A 19791-nucleotide genomic window follows, 5' to 3' on the forward strand; every position below is an offset into this window, starting at 1 on the left:
ATACACAAGTGTATACAAGTTATATATGCAAGGGATAATTTCTTAATAGGATAGATTCTTAAAATGACGAGTTCACTGTACTTAAATGGTCTCTACAACCACTAGATTTTGGGATGTGGTGTAATGGGAGAGTAACATCACGTATGTTCAATGAAAAAATGTTGCAACTGTGTGATGCCACCATTTCAATATGGACCATAATCTCTGAAGAGTATTCCCAGTACCTCGTTGAATCTATGACATGAAGAATTAAGGCAGTTCTGAAGGCAACGACCCAACACCAGCATGGTGTAACTACAGAGGTGCCCAGTGACTGTACATACCAGTAAAGGAATACTTTTACATGTTTGTATTACAGCTCCCAAAGAATCAATAATAAAAAACAGAAGAAAACCATAGGGAGCAGAAAATCTAAAAACATTATCTGTGGTTATTTCTCAGTTATTCGCATAAATAGCAGCTGCTGATTTCTAATTGACAATGACAAAAGAAATCATACATGGTCAGATATGCTTTATTTTTCCCAGTTACTAATTGATAATCATCATTTGTTTAGCCAGCAAGTGAAAGTTCAGGATAATAATAAATTTGGCCTCTCACAAAAAAACAAAAACAAATTTAATCCTTGAATATTGTGCAAATACTGATTTTTCAGTTTCTTTTTATTTAGCAAGGCTTGCTATTCTGTGTTATTATTCCAGTTGTTGCATTTTGCTCTTTCTCCTTTCTAAGTACACAAAACTGTATAATCCCAAAAGCAAAATGTATGTAGGGTGATTGATTGTATCACTCTTAGAATAAGACACATGTGATGGTGATGTAAGCCAGGAATTCACTCACTGTTCAGTATCTGAGTCCATACACAGAGCCCGGGCTGAGGTAATAATCATTCCAAGGCTGTAAGTCCATTTCAGTCCTCCGCCCCTTCCTATTTAGACCAGACTCTTTATATTAGAACTATATTAATGATTGTGCTTCCATTCCTTTTTTTTTTACTGTCAAAACAAAGTGATGCAACATGTTCTTACTCATGCAAAGAATGACAGCAAACAGGGGTTTTCAGAAAGTGCACAATAAAAGGGCAAATATATCAGAACCAAACATTAAACAAGCTTAAGAGTAAATATCAAATTAAAACAGAAAAAACAAAAACAGGTTTATATGAAAGATTTGCATCACAAATCCATAGAGATTCAGCTGGTATTTTTTCCACTTGAGAAGGACTCTGAGGCATTAGTCTGCAGCCCAGTTCATTAAATTGTGTAGGATTGTTTTTATTATTATAGTTTCCAAGATGTCCCATTAATAATTGTACTGATCATGTACTGATCACTGTCTTCTTACAGCAACAAACAAACCTTTCAATGCACATGCTTATGTTATTCAGAGAAAATAGGACTAAATGTTGTTTTTTAAAGGAATCTATGCCCTTTTTTCAGAACTTGCTTACATTTAACTGCTATCAGACGCAGTACACAGTGGTAAGTGGGTGGTATGGTGGTGCAATAGGTTGCACTGTTGCCTTAGTTCAAACCTTCTGGCCACCTCAGACCTTCCTCCCACAGTCCAAAGTCATCCATATTACAGTAGGTTAACTGATGATTTTAAACTGGCTGTAGGTGTGAATGGGAAAGTGAATATTTGTCTGTTTCTCTATTTTAGCCCTATGATAGACCCATCTATCCCATCGAGGGTGTATCCCGTTTCTCACCCATTATCAGCTGGGATGAGCTCCAGCCCCTCCACAACCTTGTATTGGATAAAGGAATGGATGAGCAGTGCTTCAGAATGAAACCATGATTAACAGATTTACTGCTGTATAGATATGGCATATGGTTATCATAGAAAATATATCTTTTCAGTCAGAGAATGAATAAAGACAAATTCAGCTTAAAGCACTTAAATATAGACCCAGGAAGAAGAAGGTGAAGAGAATATCCTGTTCTCTCTCTCTCCCTCTCTGCCTCGCTCCCTTTCTCTCTGTGTAGCTGTAATTGCTGTGCATAACACTCAGTGTCTGAAACATTACAAATTTGCAAAAAAATCTGTATTGCATATAATTAACTGACGTTATTGTTGCAAGAATAACACTGATTACTTAAACAGACTCATCTCAATTTTGAGTAAACATAAGCTGGTAGCATAGCCATTTCTCAAGCTTTTCCGCATGAATTGGAGCGCAGCTTGACGGCTCAGTAAAAACCTCTGAGCCCTTTGATCATGATGTGCTCATTTCAGCATTGCTTCAATCCAAAAGGGAGTCCCGCTTTAGTTTCAATGTAAGTTAGAGCTGAAATGAATGTTAGAGCATTTTCATGGGGTCTTTCTTAGTCTCTCTCAATCTATCTTTTCCAACCGCTCTAAAAAAGATTCATACCATTATTAAAAAAGATATGTGAGGGCCAGACAGAAAACAAGAGTAGTTGGTAAGTTTCCAGAGTAAAAATGGGGGGGGGAAAAGTGGAGACTGATAAAGGGAGTCTGTGCAAGGGTCAAGTTTTGATATCTAAAACTTTCAGTTGCAGATTTGTGTTCAGAAATTACGCTTGGGTAAACATGTCCAAAAATCAGACCTTTAATTCCACGTTAATCCTCTTTTCTGCCGCCCTATCCATGGCTGACACGGTTTCCCCGTGGAAACGCTTGCTATGGGTTTGAATGTTGACTTTGAAGTCCAATTTTTCTATCAGTTCACAGAATAGTTATCGCATGGTAGCTTTCCCTTTGCTCTTCATGAGATTATAAACCTTTGTTTTTTTTAGTTTTTGTTCTGTTTTGTTACAGCATGTTACAAGTTTTCAGACAACAGTTTATCTTCCTGTTATGGAGTGTTGACCAGTTCCTCCAGATCTTTTGTGGTATTGATGAAATCTGCATTGCGTTATTATGGTGTTTGTTGATTAAAGATCTGCAGAATTCCATCTCATTCATAAATGTAAAATATACATTTTTGTTCAGACTCTCTTTTAGATCTTGAAACTGGATTATGATACAAAATATTCCCGACATCTCAGAAATCTCAAGTCAGTAGAGTTGACAAAGCTCTTTGAATGACTAATAAAAAGCATCCATAATAATTTGTCTCCTTATCGAGTCACTTCAGTTTAGAGAAATTTTACCCATTTATACACTCTTTGTAGCATATTTCAGTTAGAGGCGTCTGTTAGAGATCTGATCGCTTTTGCGAGTAGATACATTTAAGCAGGGGCTTAGCATAAAAGTTTTACTATTCCTTTTAAATCAATATAGGTAATCTTACAGCACAAATACTATCATTAGTCTGTATTTTGGTTCATTTTACTAAACAATGTAGTGATGATAAGTTTGACACCACTTATGACACTACTTCTAACAGTAAAATAATAACCATAATATATACCGTCTGTCTAAAACACAGTACATGGAATAATAACAAGTGGTGGTGGCTAATCAGAGGTTAAAATGTGACCATCTGCCTTCCTCTTTCTCTCGGTCTCACACTGTAATTATACCACTACACAAACAAAATATATGTTTAACTGCATATGACAAGATCCTTGTTGGATGAAATGTATAATTTAAAGCCTTCCTGTGTCAATTTGACAGTTTTCAGATGCAAACCTGTCCAGCAAACATAGATACTGGTGCACGATGGTGGTCGATTATGAATATGTTTTGGTCTTGTCAGCAATATCAGAGGTACAGGTTCTCATAAAATTGAGGAACTCACTGATAGAATAATAGCAATCATTCCCATACCTGGAATTATCCAAAATTGCTGATTGTCTCATCAGCAGCACATGCAGTGAAAGCAAAGTTAAAGTCAGTGTTAGTCAGTTCCTGCAGCTGAGTATTGCATATAGAGATATCTAATTACTTCATGTAGCCAAATGAATTGTAAGGGTCGAGTTGTGAAACCATGATTAAGTTTGTATGCAAAGAAAATGGGACAAAAAGAGATTTGTCAAAGGGGGAGCTTTTGCCCATTGTATTCAAAGTACAATACAGGGGTAACTATTTCAATTCAGACACAAAAGAAAGTGTGCGGTTGCAAGTGAAAGAGTTTTCAAAGAATGCTTCTTTGTGAGTTTAGGGATGCCTCAAAATGATGAATGATTTAATTTCATCTTTTGTTCTGCCCTTTGAACATTTGTATTCTGAGGAGAATCCACGAGCAACTGTGATTATTTATGTTAACCCTCAAAATAGACTTCACTGCAGCAATTTCAGGAAAAAAGACAACTTTTCATCTAATTCTTATGATTTGTCTCATTTGGTACATATTTCTGCTGCAGTTTGCCTCAAGATATAGACTGAGAAACAGGGTCGATATACTAAGATGTTGCATCTGTGCTCAGGCTGGATTTTCTTTTTTGGGTTTTTTTGGGGGGGGGTTGGCCTAATTTCTGATTTTGGCCCTCAGTAGCAAAAATATAAACAAAAATGGGTACAATGGGTATCTGTGCATAGATGTGTAAGCTGTGAATTTCTTCAGCCTCATTTACATCTGTGCATATGCCCCTGTATATTGTCCATTCTGAGTACTAAAGCACTAGAGCACTCGATGACTCATCAAACCTTCACTGATGCAACAGTAGGAACCTAATCATGCACGCACACAGACACACACTGGACACAGAAAGAGGTCTGGCCCCAGCGATTTTGCCCAACCTCTCTTTAACAATGCAGCATGACTTGGCACATGCTGGGCAGCTGCTCCCCCCTGTGACTGCTGGGATTGGTGTGCTTATTGTGAACTCACTGCTGCACATCACCTCTGATTTGTATGTGCAATGCAGGCATTTTAAAGTGCTTTCCTTTATAGCGAACATAGACACACACAAAGATCTCTGGGGACCGCAACACCTGCCTGCAGTTTCATATCCTGTAAACCCCACGAAACAGAAAGACAGGAGTGCTTGTTGTGTTTTGTCACGCTTTAGATCAGGGGCAAAGAAAGAAACCTGCCTTTAAGCCTTTTGGAATGAAGCCTGAGAATATACTCTGTGTGTGCAGAGGTTGAAAGTGCAGCTTGTGATTAAATGTTCCTCGAATATAACACCACATAAGACAGCAACTCTAAGTGTTTTTTCTTCCTCTCTTTTTGTTTGTGTTTTGCATTTTCACCCATATCATATTTTCATACCATCTTTTGTCCCCCATCAGATATCCGAGGTTTGCAAACCTTTATGGACCAGGCGTCTCGGCTGGGTCTAGACATTTCCTTGCAGAGGGTGGACCGGAACGTTAGTCGGGTATTTACTGACCTCTTCAACACGATGCGCACTGAGGAACTCAACCGGTACCGGGACACTTTACGGAGGGCCGTGTTGCTCATGAGCCCTCGAGGTGCACAGGTGTTCGTCCACCAGGTAGGCTGTGCTATTGACTCTTGTTTTGTTTTGTTTTTCAATAATGGATGCAACAACACTAAGTGTTGTAGTCAAACACCAAGAGGAAAAACAAATGCTGCATAGAGATAATGATCCATAAAAAGAAAAGCATTTCCTGGCACCCTTAATCTGAAGCAAATGAAAAAAAGTACACTAGTAGTGAGGGAAATAATTAATTGAGCCCCTGCTGAATTTTAAGTTTGTGCACTTAGAAATTAAAAAACAGTCACTAATTTTTATAGTTGTTTCATTTTAATGAAGGTAGACAGAATATCACCCCAAAATCAAAAAAAGCACATTACATAAAACTACATAAATTGATTTGCATGTCATTGAGTGAAATAAATATTTGATCCCATACCCAGCCAGAATTCTGCCTCCCAGAGAGTGGACATGACATTATATTGACATTACAGATACTCCTGATTTCATCTTGTTATAAATATGAAGCATGTCTAAAGTATAAATTGCATCCATTCCATCCGCTCCACCACCACGGGCATGACCAAAGAGCTCTAATACGGAGAAGACTGTAGACCTGCACAAGGCTGGAATAGGCTACAAGATCTTCAGCAAGAAGCTTGGTGAGAAGGTGACGGTTGACAAAGAACACCATCTCCACAGTCAAGCACAGAGGTGCAAGCATTATGCTTTGGGTTGTTTTTCTGCTAAGGCAACATGATTACTTCATCACATTGAGCAGCCAATAGATGAGCCCTTGTACTAAAAAATCATGGACAAGAACCCCTTTTCCTCAACCAGAACATCCATGCATCCTGGATGGGTCTTTCAACATGACAATGACCCAAAACATACCACCAAGGCAACAAAGTGGATAAACAAGACTGGCTATAGAAGAAGCGCATTGAGGTTATGGAATCTCCAGACCTCAGTCCTACAGAAAATCTGTGGAGGCAGCTGAAACTTTGAGTTGCCAATCAAGAGCCAAGAAATTTAAAGGATTTAGAGAGTTTCTGTAAGAAGTTGTAGGCCAAAATCAACACTTAGATGTGTGCAAACATGGTGACCAACTACAAGAAACGTCTTACTGTTGTACTTGGCAACACGGATTTCTCCATCAAGTACCCTTGTTGGAAAGTACAAGAGTACTTGTTAAGCAAAACATGACTTGGTAGGCCAAATATATAGATGATTGTGACTGTTGGTATTCCATTGAAAGATGGTCTCTAGGACTTTAAAAGCCACTCAAGAAAACATATAATGCTGTAAAAAATTAGACAATATAACCAGCATTTCTACAATAAAACAATAATAAACAATAATTTGTTCCTTAATGCTGAAAAGATCAACAGCTCTACTTGTAACTTTGAGAACAGTTCAGACAAAATAAGCTGTTTGTATCCACAGAGGATTCTCTCTCAACTCATTCTGGGTCATACTATCCCAATTTGGAAGCTCTTACTAACACCACCTCTATTTGCTCCTTCTAGATCATATTTGCTTATTAGAGATGGATGTGTAAAACAGAAGGCAATATATCTAACTCTGTTTTAGCAGACATCTTTTCTGCCTTTAATCTCACCTCACTAAGTCCAAAGTTCATTAGTTAATTAGCTGGCCATTCCTCAAAACAGTTTTAAAAACATACACTGCTGCATGAAAATAAACAGGTTTTCCTGTGTTCTCTCTGTTAAAGGGAGTCTGAAGTGAAAGGTTTCCTTTAATTATTTGCAGGGATTTTTGTCAAAGCGTGTTGAAAGATTATGTAATGTACTGCATTTGCATGTTTGAAGAATGGGCTTGTGTGGCACTGGAATTGCTGGACACAGTGAAGAAATATGGCAACATAAAACTGAGTTGAATGGCTTATTCTGGCCAGCAAAGGCATCGAGGTCTGACACTCAATCTTCTGCTCTTCTGGCAAGGACAGATACATGCTGATAAAGATTTTTCCAGAAGATTTCAAACAGATTTGAAAAGGTTTGACCTCGAAGGGTACAAAAGGAAAAGGGACATTAAAATATGGTTGGAGATAAAGAAATTATGCCAGTTACACAATAGAAAAATCATTTTATTTGATTTTATCTTACCTGTAGCATCCCTCTGTTTGGTAAATACAAGATTAAAGAAGGTAATGGTTTATTAAGTCCATTATATTTGCTTAGTGGAAATTTCCATTAATGATATTTGACGTGAACATAAGACAAGTTATGGTATTACTATAGTCCACAAAACTAATCCGTGGAAAGTAATTACTTAGGCATTGCAGAGATTTAATACTAATAGAATGGGCGGTAGTGACAACTCTTTTCAGCTGAGTCTTTATTTATTCTTGTTTTCGGAACACTATGGAAGGCGCTATTTTCACTTGGTACGAATGTCTCATATTGTGAAAGATTTAACGCAAGCATTAAAGTGTTAAAGCATTAAATGCTACGGTTGAGCTGTGGGAGATGAAAACAGGCCATGCTGATGTAGTGATTGGCTTTACAAAAGCAAAACCTAAAATTAGTCCATATTTGTCTTTTTATTGTCATTGTAGCTCAGTTGCATTTACAGCGTGCTGGATGATAGGGTAGACATGTTATGATACTTGTGTTTGTAATGTAATCCTTCACATAACATTTTGACATCTTAAACAACATATCACATGTATATATTGTGTACATATACTTGTGTGTCGTCAAAGGTTTTACCCTGACAGGATTTTATTTCACCTCTGTTTATCCTCAATCCTCTACGCTCATTTATTTAATCTTTCTATCTATTGTGAGCAAATACCATAGGAAAAAGCCTTAACCTCCTGTAAGTCAAAACCCTCACTTGCATTCTGATTAGCTTCTTGTCAATGCTCTACAATTAATCTAAAAGTGAAGCACTTACAGACAAATGAATTAGCGCACAGGCCGTGAATACACAGAGGCTTTCAAGTTTCATTAATGACACACTGCTTTGATCTTTTCCTTTGCTGCAGTGAATTCTGTTTTAGTATACAGGTACACAGGCTGGTGCATAAGTCGTTTATTCACAAAAGATTTAATCTAGAGAACTATATCCCTTATCATCCCTTATACAATTAGCATAAGGCATCTGTCAGGCATCTTGGGGACTAAGAAATAAGCGCAGCTTTGCAATTGGCACACCCTCCAAATGCTCCTGTGAATATGTTAATGTAAGAGTTGGAGATATGTACATTTATCAAAGCTTCATTAATACCTTTGTAATGGCTGTCAGTGTGTCCACACCTCACCAAAGATGCTGGGGCAGAAAATTCAAATAGGCAAATATCTCAGTGGAAAATATGATGCCTTGAGGAGTTTAGTACTCATGAGATGACATCAATTTGTAGGCACCAGTGTGATGTAAATGTTAACAAATGTGTTTAATAGCTAACTGAAATTGATGATATTAGTTGTCCCAATGATATGTGAAAGGTGTGACAGAATGTGTTATGGTAGCCTTGAAGGACACACTGAATAACCACTAAGAGATGCAAAACATGCATAATGAGCATAAAGTGGAGCAAAAAAGAAAAAAGCTCAAGACTCCCATCCCCCTCCCTCCATACACAGGAAAATACCAAGAACCAAGTTGACTGCAAAGAGAAGAAGAAAAAAACAGAGAAAAAAATTACTTAAGAGAAGCCACAAAGAACTACAAAGAGATGCAAACTAACTTGAGTGAAATCTATTACAACACAAAGATGCATGGCAACCACAGCGAGACTAAAAAGGGTCTATAAAAAGACCCAAGTGGACTGGCAAGCGACACAAAAGGACTACAGAAAAAACCTAGGATGACTACAAAGAAGAGCACAATTTCCCCAAAGATTGGAAAAAGGACAACAAAGGATCCCAGACAAGTACAAAGAGGCACCAAGAGTCACAATACTGTACAAAGATTCAGAAACAGAACAGATGCAAGTGATGGTAGAGATGCATAAAGGCTGGGGCCCAAACATAACATGACTTCAGTAATAACAACCCTCTTAACCTGACAACTTAAACATGAATATTTATAGCCTTTAAGGTCTTTTGCTTTTCCAGCAGAATGACTGTCCATATTCCAAAAGAATTTCCCCTCTCGATTTACTATAGTACAGAAACTGAATCTCTTTCTTTCTTTCTTCGTCAGCTTCTCAATAAGGCAGAGAAAGTCTGATGTGCCATTGCAGTTTTAAAAATCCAACTTTTAAATCAGAGGACCGCAGCTACAGGGACATTTATGGAGGGCTGTGGATGACTTTAAAGTTTTATAAAAACCCTTTGCAAGGAATGAGGGAGTGATCTTCGATAACACTTTAAGTTTTAATAAACAAATAAATGCTGTTCTTAAAACTAGCTTTTTTCAACTTAGGGTACTTGGAAGGGTGATGCTCTTTCTCTGCTTAAGTGATATTGAAAAGGTTATTCATGCATTTATTTCATCTCAACTTCACTATGGTAACGGGCTCTGTTCAGGTGTCAATCTGTCAGTGCTTGGCTAAATGAAGCGCAGCTCCTAACCAGCACATGCAAACAAGACTACTTATCCTCCATGTTGGCTTTCTTACATTGGCCCCCAGTCAGATTTCAAATTTATTTTAAGAATTTATTGTTTGTTTTGAAGTCTTTGACATTTCTACACCTCTCTGATCTTTTATCACTGCACACTCCCCCTTAAGATCTGTCGAACAAATGCTGCTGGCTGTCCCGAGGTCAGATTAAACCACAGAGTTGATTGGGTCTTTTCAGTAGCTGCTTCTAAATTGTAGAGCTAACCGCCTCTCCACATCAGGATGTCCCCAACATTTGACACTTTTAAAAGCCACAATTATTTTTATTTTTTTATCCTTCAAACCAGGAGGCCAAGTACTTTTTCCTGGCACTGTAAATAGATTTGACCTGACATTTTGCTTTCCATGTCAACTCTTTTAAAGATTTTTGCATGTTATTTAAGGTTAAGCCTTATTCAGAGCATGATAATTTGCAGTGGCTAAGATTATGATGATAATATTTTTTCAACGTAAGGCTGTCAGTTTGACACCCTTTCCAAACCTGCTAGCATAGTGCCTTGCCTTTTGCCCCCTTCTTTTTTTCTTTAAATATTCTTGTGCTTAAGTCGCATATTCTCATCAGTCCATCGTCTACAAGGCCAGGTGTGGGTGAATTGAGCACATGAAAAAAGGGCACCTCTGTTCTACTGACAGTTTGTCAAAGGACTATTACCACTGTAGACCCCATATTCCTAACTTTACCTTCAGGTTCTTCCACCTTGTGCACATTACCGAGACTGTCCTAAGTCTCACATTTTGTTTTGATGATTCTCTATCTATCACATTCAATCACAAGTCTGTTGTCACTTCTCCTGTCCACTCCCAGGGCACAGTCATTCTGGTATTATAAACAGACTGCATGACATTGACACTGTCTGTGGTATTATGGTGAGATTCTGGGCGCTTCTCCTCTCTCATTTAGACAGTTGCCATCTAGTCTCTTGTTCACATTGGCCATGAGAGGATGTAGCGTCTTCTGTCTGTTTCATTTGTGCCTCTTTTCTGACACCTGACTGCTCTCTGTTCCCTTCATGATAGAAGGATTTCACTGGAGTCACGCAAGCCTTTTAGAGAGCCATAAAGTGGAATTTTAAGCTTTCAGCTGTCCCATTTCTTCGTCCTTGGGTTGTATTAGTGAGCATTTGCTAAATCACTTACTTAAAATGATGCACATTTAGGTTAAAAAAAATATCTTGACACATTTTATGAGTTACCAAAGTCACTCACCAATTAATTGTCAGTGGAGCAGCCCCAGGCTATATTTCTTGAAGACACTCAAATTAGATTTTTGGCTCTCTAGGCTGTGGCCCTGTGAGATAATCATTCATTTTCACCAATGGTGATTTAAATGCTTTAAGCAACTCAAATACCTTTGCTAAATGCGAATTCTGAAAATGAATAATGTGTCCTAATGGTAAGCTCAATATGTGTAACTATATAGTTTAATCCAAGTAGATGCACTATTCCTCAAAAGTTTTGGGTCACCCCGAAAATATAATGTTTTAGTTAATTTGGCTGAAGGACCAATGAGCTATGGATGTCACAGCAAACCATCCATTATCCCTCTGTCTGTTAACAGTTCACAAGATTCACTGCTCTTCCTACAGTATTGGTCAGGATCACCTAGCAGGTCAAACTGATGGGTCGAGGTCACATTTGCGTTCAGCTTTAACATCACTCTGGGTTCTTGGCTAGCTTTGAGGTTGCATGCTTTCTGTGCAGATGCTTTCCAAGTACTGATGTTGTCTTAGCAGTTTTATACAATTGTTCCTCTCCTGGACGCAGTCAGCATCTCAGTATTGCACACTCAAAACCTGTAGAACGCGCCACCATTTTCCTCCTTAGGAACAAAAACTGAAATCTGTTTCCTGAAAGCTGATTGTAGCGTGCATGTGCAGGAAGACAGAAGCATATTTCTTTCTATCTATAATCGGGAGATAACTGAAGATACTTTGTAATCAAAGTAACAATATAACTGTAACTGTAATGCAATTTCAGAATTTACTACAGTAAATTAAAGCTGCGTTGTTGAAAAATATAATCTGATTACAGTAATGCGCAGTGTAGGGACTAACGCATTATTAAGTAACGCGTTACAGTAACTACGTTATTATTGTGGTAACGAGCACGGTAACTAATTATTATGCCAAAATCAGGAACGCGTTAATCGTTACTGGGATTTAGATAGGGTCGTTATTCGTTACTTTGTGTGTTGCGTTCGACTTACCTCGGAAATCGGAACACGGACCTGGGAATAATGTCACACTCGAGTAAACGGCGTTCTGGTTAGCCTCGTCAGAGAGAAGTCGGGATTCCAATATGGCAATGCCCTCGAAAACGGTTCTTTTGCTAGCCCTCTAGAAAAAGAAATTACTACTAAACACATATGCAGCCATAGCTGGACTCGGTGGGCCGATGGTGATTTTTCGTTTTGATGTGCCGATGTGTTTTTTGTTTTCCGTAACGGTATAAACAATGAAAGGTGGTGGATTGGCCAGATGCTGGCAGATGTGTAAAAATAACTCAACTATTTAGTGGTGGCATCGCGGAGCTTCCACAGATTCAGTAACATTAGCAAGTGGTGGAGGCCAGCAGGTGGATGAGGGAAAGGGGAGGCAGGAGGAGGAGGAGAGACCCGAGGCGGCTGCCGGTGTTGTGCCAAAAACTGATTGTCTCCCAAAAACTGATTTCCGGTATTTGCCAAAAACGGATTGCTCGTATTTAAATTGCTATAAGTAACTTGTTGGGCTATGATATGTGAAACATATGTCAAATGCATCCCTCATGGATGACATAAAGTCATACTGAACCACAAAAAACATTAGTGTAACAAGGTAGAAGCCGCAATCAGTTTTTGGCAGTGACTTTTATATAACCTTTATTTATGCAGTTAAAAAAAATCTCATTAACATTAAAAATGTGTTTTGTAAGAGTAAGTTGGCCAAGAGGACAGCAGAAATGGCAGCAAATATTGCAATAGTTCTGTAAAAATATTTTAAGTGGGGATAAAGGACCGGATTGGTTATAATGTAAGTACAATAACACAGAGTTGTAAAGATACTTGAAAAAACAGATAATTTTTAAATTCTATATATAACCCCTTTGTAAACGCTGTTCACCGAAGTCTATTTACCAACATACGTAAAGATATTACACATAAAAAAATACACTGAAACATTGGAAATCAGTTTTTGGCAGGCAATCACTTTTTGGCACAACACCGGTCCGAGTGCCAGGTGAACTGAACTTCAGGTAAGAAGTTATGACTAGTGATGTTCGATTCGTGAACGAATCGTTCAATACTCGAGAATCACTTTACTGACTCGTGAATGATTCACAAGCGCAACTGACTCACTGACTCATCCCTGTTGCTGTTAGCAAACTAATTCCATTAGTAGAAATATATATAGCTTATAATTAAAATTGTGGGGGGAAAAAACAACAGCCAGTTTATTAACAAAAACATTCCTGCTCTGAACTGGAAGAAAAAACCCTAAGTAGAAGCTCACATCAAGACAATAGCTCCTCGGTTCACAGTAGCATCGCTCAGCTAGCATGCTAACAGCACATTTGAGGTACTCACCCCCTCCCTTGCTGTGCTGAATCATAGCATAAGCGAATCACTCAGGACTCACTAACCCCCTTCCTCCTGGCTCACAGCTCAAACGAGTTGAACGAATCACTGAATCACTCACCCCCTCGCTGTGCTGAATCATAGCGTAAGGCGAATCACTCACCCCCTCCCTTCTGGCTCACAGCTCAAACGAGTTGAACGAATCACTGACTCACTGGCCGTTTCTCAATTCTCAAGTACGCGAGTACGTACTCGCGTTCTCGGCGAGTACGTACTCGCCGAGAACGCACGGGAGTACAGACTCGCCGAGAACGCGAGCACGGACTCGCGATTTGTACAATTGGAACACCAGCGTACGTGATGATGTCACAGGTCCGGAGTTTTTACTGCCGTCCCCTCTTAATGTAACTGTGAGTAACATGTTATGAAGCCTAACTTTAATCACAGCCAAACCGGTTTACTCAGGAACAAATAAAACACTGAAATAAACCAAACATTAACATTTAGAAGTGATCTAAGTGACTTATATATCATTTTTAACCTCAGTAGTGAAACCTCTAATAATAAAAATAGTGTACATGTACATACGTGTACATACCTTAATAAAAACAAGCAGGTGAGATGTTAGAACGCTTTTATTTTTATTTTAGTGGACACTCAATACTATAGACAGCTGCTGGGGTTTCTTTAACCTGAGTGGTGAGAAGACCGCGAGCGGGGGGGGGGGTTGAAAACGATGTGCCGGGAGTCCGCTGTTGAGTTTTGGACGAAATGCATTCTGGGATATTTAGCTGTACCAAGTCCACACCGATGCATGCTCGATAAAACGGGCGGAGCGAGAACACATCCGGGACTTTTTCGCGTTCTCGGCTTGATGCGTACTTCGAATTGGAACAGTACTTGGTCTCCGACTGATGACGTATCACGAGTACACGAGAACGCAAGTACGCACAAGTACGCATATTGAGAAACGCCCACTGACTCACCCCCTCCCTCCTGGCTCACAGCTTCTTCTTCTTCTTCTTCTTGGTTGGCAACCAATGTTAAGGCACTTTATCGCCCCCTGGCTCACAGCTCAGTGGACATTTAGATGAGAAAATATATATTTGACACATTTAAGGAAAACACAAATAAAATAAAAATTAATAAATGTTCCCTTTAGAATTTTTTTGTTCTTTTTTGCTCTAAAGAAAATAGTTGTTTTCTTTTACAATCATTCATCTTAGCAGTAGGATTTACATTAAAAGATAAACAAATTAAGTTTGAGTGAAAATATACATTTTTGCACTCTCTGGTCAACTGACTCAGTGACTCAAATGACTCAAGAAACCCGATTCACTTTGGTGAGTGACTCATTAAAACTCGATTCAGTAAAAAGAATCGAATTTACCATCACTAGTTATGACCTGCAGTCTATCTGGGTCAGATATAAACCAAGTTTAGGTGTAGTTAGAGCTGGGCGATAAAACGATAACGATATGTATTGCGAAATAACTTTTTCTCGATAGAAAAATTTAACTATTGCGATAGAGCTCATCTCTCTCTTGCTCTTAAAAAAAAGAAAAGAACAGCAAATCCAAATTAAGTAGCGCAGAGCCGAACCAATCACAGCCGCAGCGTCACGTCACGTGACTTGTTACGTACAGCACAAGTGCCAAGCCGCACATTATTATTATTATTAGTAGTAGTAGTAGTATTTCGTAGTGATGTGTCGGTCGCGAACGAAATGGCTCTTAGAGCCGGATCTTTGACGTGAACGACGCGAGCCGGCTCCTTATCGCGACCCGTGGGGTTTTTTTTTCTTTCTTTCTCTCACCCTCTCTCTCGCACTTTTTTTCCGCTTCACTCTGCACACGAGCCTTGCGCTTTGCGCTGGGAAGAGGGGGGAGGGGCGGTAGTTACACTCGCAGTAGCACAGGAACAGAGCGGGAGGGAGAGAGAGAGAGAAAGAGAGCCAGGGACAACAACGTCACATTAGAAAGGTATAGTAATCATCCACAACTATTTTCAGTTGCGGATGATAAATGATTCAGAAAGTTCAGAAAGCTATACAACAAGGAGAGATTGAAAATTTCCTTTTAGTTCTCAGTTTATTTGATATTGACAAAAGTTAGTCAATTTTGTCTGTTCTTCTGTAAAACAAACTAAGATTTATTTTTAGAATTAATATTTTGTTTCTAAGTGGAATTGACAATTTAGTAGTCTGTTTTGTTTGTTCTATTTTGAAACTTAAACGCTTTAGCGGCTGCCTTTTGTGTAGTTTGCAATATTTGCCTTTATTTATCTGAAAAAGTCTGATGTTCCTTAAGTACATCTACCCTGTTGAACTTATTATGGGAAATAAATATTAAAATCAAGACAAGCTGGTGATTATTTCACATTTTACTTGTGAGCAACGGCACATTTGAATCTTACAAATATAGTTATTTGGTTTATATCGTGATATATATCGTTATCACCTGAAATGAAAAAAACATATCGTGATATGAAAAAATCTTATATCGCCCAGCTCTAGGTGTAGTTTATTTTCGTTGTGCTGACTTTACAGTCAGTTACAATAACTCCTACTGCCTACTAGCTAACATGACGGAGTTTATATACTGCTGGGCGGGTGCTATGGTGTTACTGATGTTGAACTTTATTTTGTTTATAACCCTTTGACTGCCTCACCAAGAAAAATACAATGAAAAAATTATTTGTCCATATTTTCTATTCCTTTAGGTCAATAATGATCACAATCAAAAAAAAAAATCATACACACCTTATAGTTTTTTAAATATTACCCTCTACCAAACGGTTGAGATGTCTCTCTATGGTACAACTACATAAAGTTATACAGACATAACTAGTAGAAAAAAGTAAAGGTTATACTCATTTTGCAAAACAATAACTACCCAATTTTGTATTTGACCCACTTTATTGTGGTAGTAAAACATCAAACATTGTTGGATTCCATTTCAACAGTGGCCGTTATAATAACAAACCACAAAATGTATAAAACACCAAAATATTGTAAATTTGATCAAAAACCTGATCTGCAATTACCGAAAATTCATAAACATACATATTCACTTTTGACCTGTTGTTAACATAAAGTTTTCACTGTAGTGTTGGAACAGCACTAACATTTTTTATTTTATTTTCCAGAAAATTCTGGTGGTATATTATATACCATTACCATTTTGCACTGGAAACATTTGAGAACACACTGAAACAGTTCTGGCTCTTTTCTTTTGCCGTTCATGCAACTTCACCAATACCCCTTGATGATTAGATCTTCTGGTGGTACACTGCAAAGCATTCCTGACTGGCATTCAAGCACAAGAAAACATTGCATTTTTGGCATTTCCATCTTGAGACGCCCTTTGGACAGTTATTGCATCGGCCTCGCTTGTCACAGTGAAGTGGCCAATGCCCAAAGCAGTCATATCGCACATCTGGCTGTGGTTGTGAGGGTCTTGGGGTGTATCGTTTCTTTGGTGGTGGTGGAGAGCTGGATGATGGTCGGCCAACTTTGGATGCTGGCTTGTTGACTTGTTTCAAGCTATGCGCAACTGCCAGGCGGAATCTTTTGAGTGTGATTGGTTTCTGGTTTAGTTGTCCACATTCCCTCTTGTAGACCAGCCAGGAATTTGCAATGGACAGATCAAGCATGTAACCAAAGAGTGACAGGTACCATCTTGTAGACTTGACTGGGGTCTTGTACAGGTGTACCAGCATGTCAGAGAGATCTATCCCTCCCATATGCTCATTGTATGCAGGGATGAGTGATGGGCATGGGATCATAACTTTCGCCTTGGACTCTTTGCTCCAGCGTTTGACAGTTGAAAGTGGCATGATCCCAGAAGCATTACTTAGCAGGTTCACACATTTGTTGTCAAACCATTTAACTGCGATCACACCTTCAGCAGACCTGTAGTCAAAAGCTCCACGCTCTCTCTTCATCAGCTCTTTGTCTGTCATCAAAGTGGCTCCACCTGTGCGATTTGGTCGAACAGTGCCAATGCACTTGACACCCAATGAGGTGTCTAGGTGCTGGACATTTATTATGCCCTCAACATACAAGAGCAGCTTGAATCACTGGAACATTAGCAATGACCCACTGAAGCTGCCACAGATGTCTTCTGCGTGGTCAAGGACCACTACCTACCAAGAACTTCTGGGACCCCAGTAAGAACTACCAAGCTTCTTCAGGTTCATATCAAGGACCAGCAGAAGCACCTCAAGAATCAGGATGGTCTCTTTATCATTCCGGTACTCCTTGGTGGTTCCTGTTTTCTCTTATCAAGATTTCTCATCAAGGGCCTCTTTCTAACATACAGAACCTCCTCAAGGACCTGCCACAGGACTCCCTAAATCTTCTCAAAGACCTATGGTCCCTTCTCAAAAACTGTCACAACTTGTCAGACCTCCTTGAGGATTACTTGGACCCCGTAAAGACTGTTTAAGCCTTCCTAGAAGAATTGCATCTTCTTTTTCAGAGCCAGTGAAACCCTGCAAGCCTTATATCGAATCTCTAATGTTTTAGAACTTCAAGCATTCATTAAACTTCATTAAATTATTTATATTCAATAGTAAATAGTCAATTTCATATGTTGAAACAACAGTTCTAAACATTAGCTAAGTTTTGCTACTCTTACCATCAATTGACAAATCAACCGTTTGGTTGAGCATGTTTTTAAAAAAATATTATGGATTTATTACAGCTATTTTCTGGTATCAAATGACATAATCATGTTCAGTAAAGACTCTGACATGTTTATACTGCAGAAAAATGTACTTACCTTTAAAACTTTTAGCCAAAACAGTCCATGTGTCCAGAGTGATTTTTTGCTTTCTGATTTCCTGGTTGGAGGGTGGCAGATGAGGCCTGCCATATCCTGACACAGTGCCATCTAGTGTTTTTTTTTAGGATAACATAACTCAACCAAGTGGTAGAGATGGCTCAATAAGGTTGAGTTAAGCTAAGTACTCCAGTTCATTATATATAGTCTCTCAAAATATGCTAAACCAAATGGTTGAGCAGGCAGTCAAAGGGATAAGGTTAATTATTAGAGTTGCCAACTGTCCTGTAAAAAACGGAATCGTCTCGTATTCAGAGAAAATAGTACACGTTTCGTATTGAGGTGAAAAGGGACAAAGTTTGTCCCGTACTTCAGCTACAATGAAAAAAAGACACAAAGCTGGAGTTATTCTGTGTCTTTACGCTGCAGCTGTCTCTTCTTCTCTCATTCTCTCCCCTCCCTCTCCTGTTGCTACTTCAATCATGAAACTGATCAATGATCAGCTGATCGGCTTTTCTCTCTTGTTTGTTTATCGCCCACTTTACGCCAGAAAGAGGAACCCAGCGGAGGTCGCGTTAAACAACAGCAGCACGTTTAAGCTTGATCAGCTGTTGTTAAAATTTATTTAATATTCATTTCTAGTATCAGCTGATGTTTGCTGGAGCCACAGCTGTAAAAGCTGCTGGTCATGATATCGGTTTGGATATGTGGTGAGAGGAAAACATGAAGATGAAACCAGGAGATGTCCTTACTGAATCATCAGAGCTGAACAGGTGAAAGAGAAACAGGTTTACCTTTTAGGTGACATGAATGAGTTGAAGGGAAGTTATGAACTGTTTCTGAGAGACAAATAACACCAGGATCCTTTTTTTTAATGTAGCTGACAGCTGGTAACTGTGCAGGGGCGGGTCTAGCAAAGTTTTGCCAGGGGGGCCAGGTAGGGCATTAACAGGGAAAGAAGGGGCACAAAGAAGTACTTTTCTTTCTTAATCTCATTTAAAATATCTAGCTTTTAACAAATAATTATCTGAATCTTACAACAAACAACTGATAGTTTGATACATATATACCAACAAGACAGTATACATCACTGTCACAACAGCGTTTGTTTTCATTCAAAGGCTTTATGGTTTTTCCTATAATGGTGGCCGGCCGGTCTCTAGTCAAAATGCCTGAGCCGAGTCCAGCCCTGTATGCAGCTCATCTGCAGTCTGGAGTTGCCTACATCTTCCTACTCGGAAGGCAGAATTTCCGAGTTCTGAGTACAATCGAAAGCACCACGACTGCAGTTTTCGTGTTGGATGTAAAAAGCGCACATGACGCTGTGACATAGGCTAGGATCATGGCAGCAATCAACAACGGTCCAGGCGTGGGATTTCTCTTGTGGAAATATGCACATTATTTTTTCCTTTCTCTTGGTAGGTGGCACAGTGCACTTGTGGCAGGATAGTGCTAACATGTAAGCAAGCTAGAAGACTGGCAATCTTGCTGGGTATCCAGTTAGGGAAGCAACACATTAACAAGAGAATTCTGAGCAAAACGAATAGTTATGTCTATAACTTCTGT

General features: G+C 39.0%; 1 protein-coding gene across 3 annotated transcripts in view; it reads left to right on the forward strand.

The window, feature by feature from the left end:
• grid1a (glutamate receptor, ionotropic, delta 1a) overlaps nt 1–19791 on the forward strand; it is a 273940-nt gene that overhangs the window by 175548 nt on the left and 78601 nt on the right. For all 3 annotated transcript variants that reach the window (XM_063491391.1, XM_063491393.1, XM_063491392.1), the window contains exon 4: nt 5146–5351. In XM_063491391.1, the coding sequence (XP_063347461.1) occupies nt 5146–5351 (206 nt within the window). The remainder of the gene's footprint in view (nt 1–5145; nt 5352–19791) is intronic.

This window comes from Pelmatolapia mariae, linkage group LG13 (genome assembly GCF_036321145.2).
Source record: "Pelmatolapia mariae isolate MD_Pm_ZW linkage group LG13, Pm_UMD_F_2, whole genome shotgun sequence".
Taxonomy (NCBI): domain Eukaryota; kingdom Metazoa; phylum Chordata; class Actinopteri; order Cichliformes; family Cichlidae; genus Pelmatolapia; species Pelmatolapia mariae.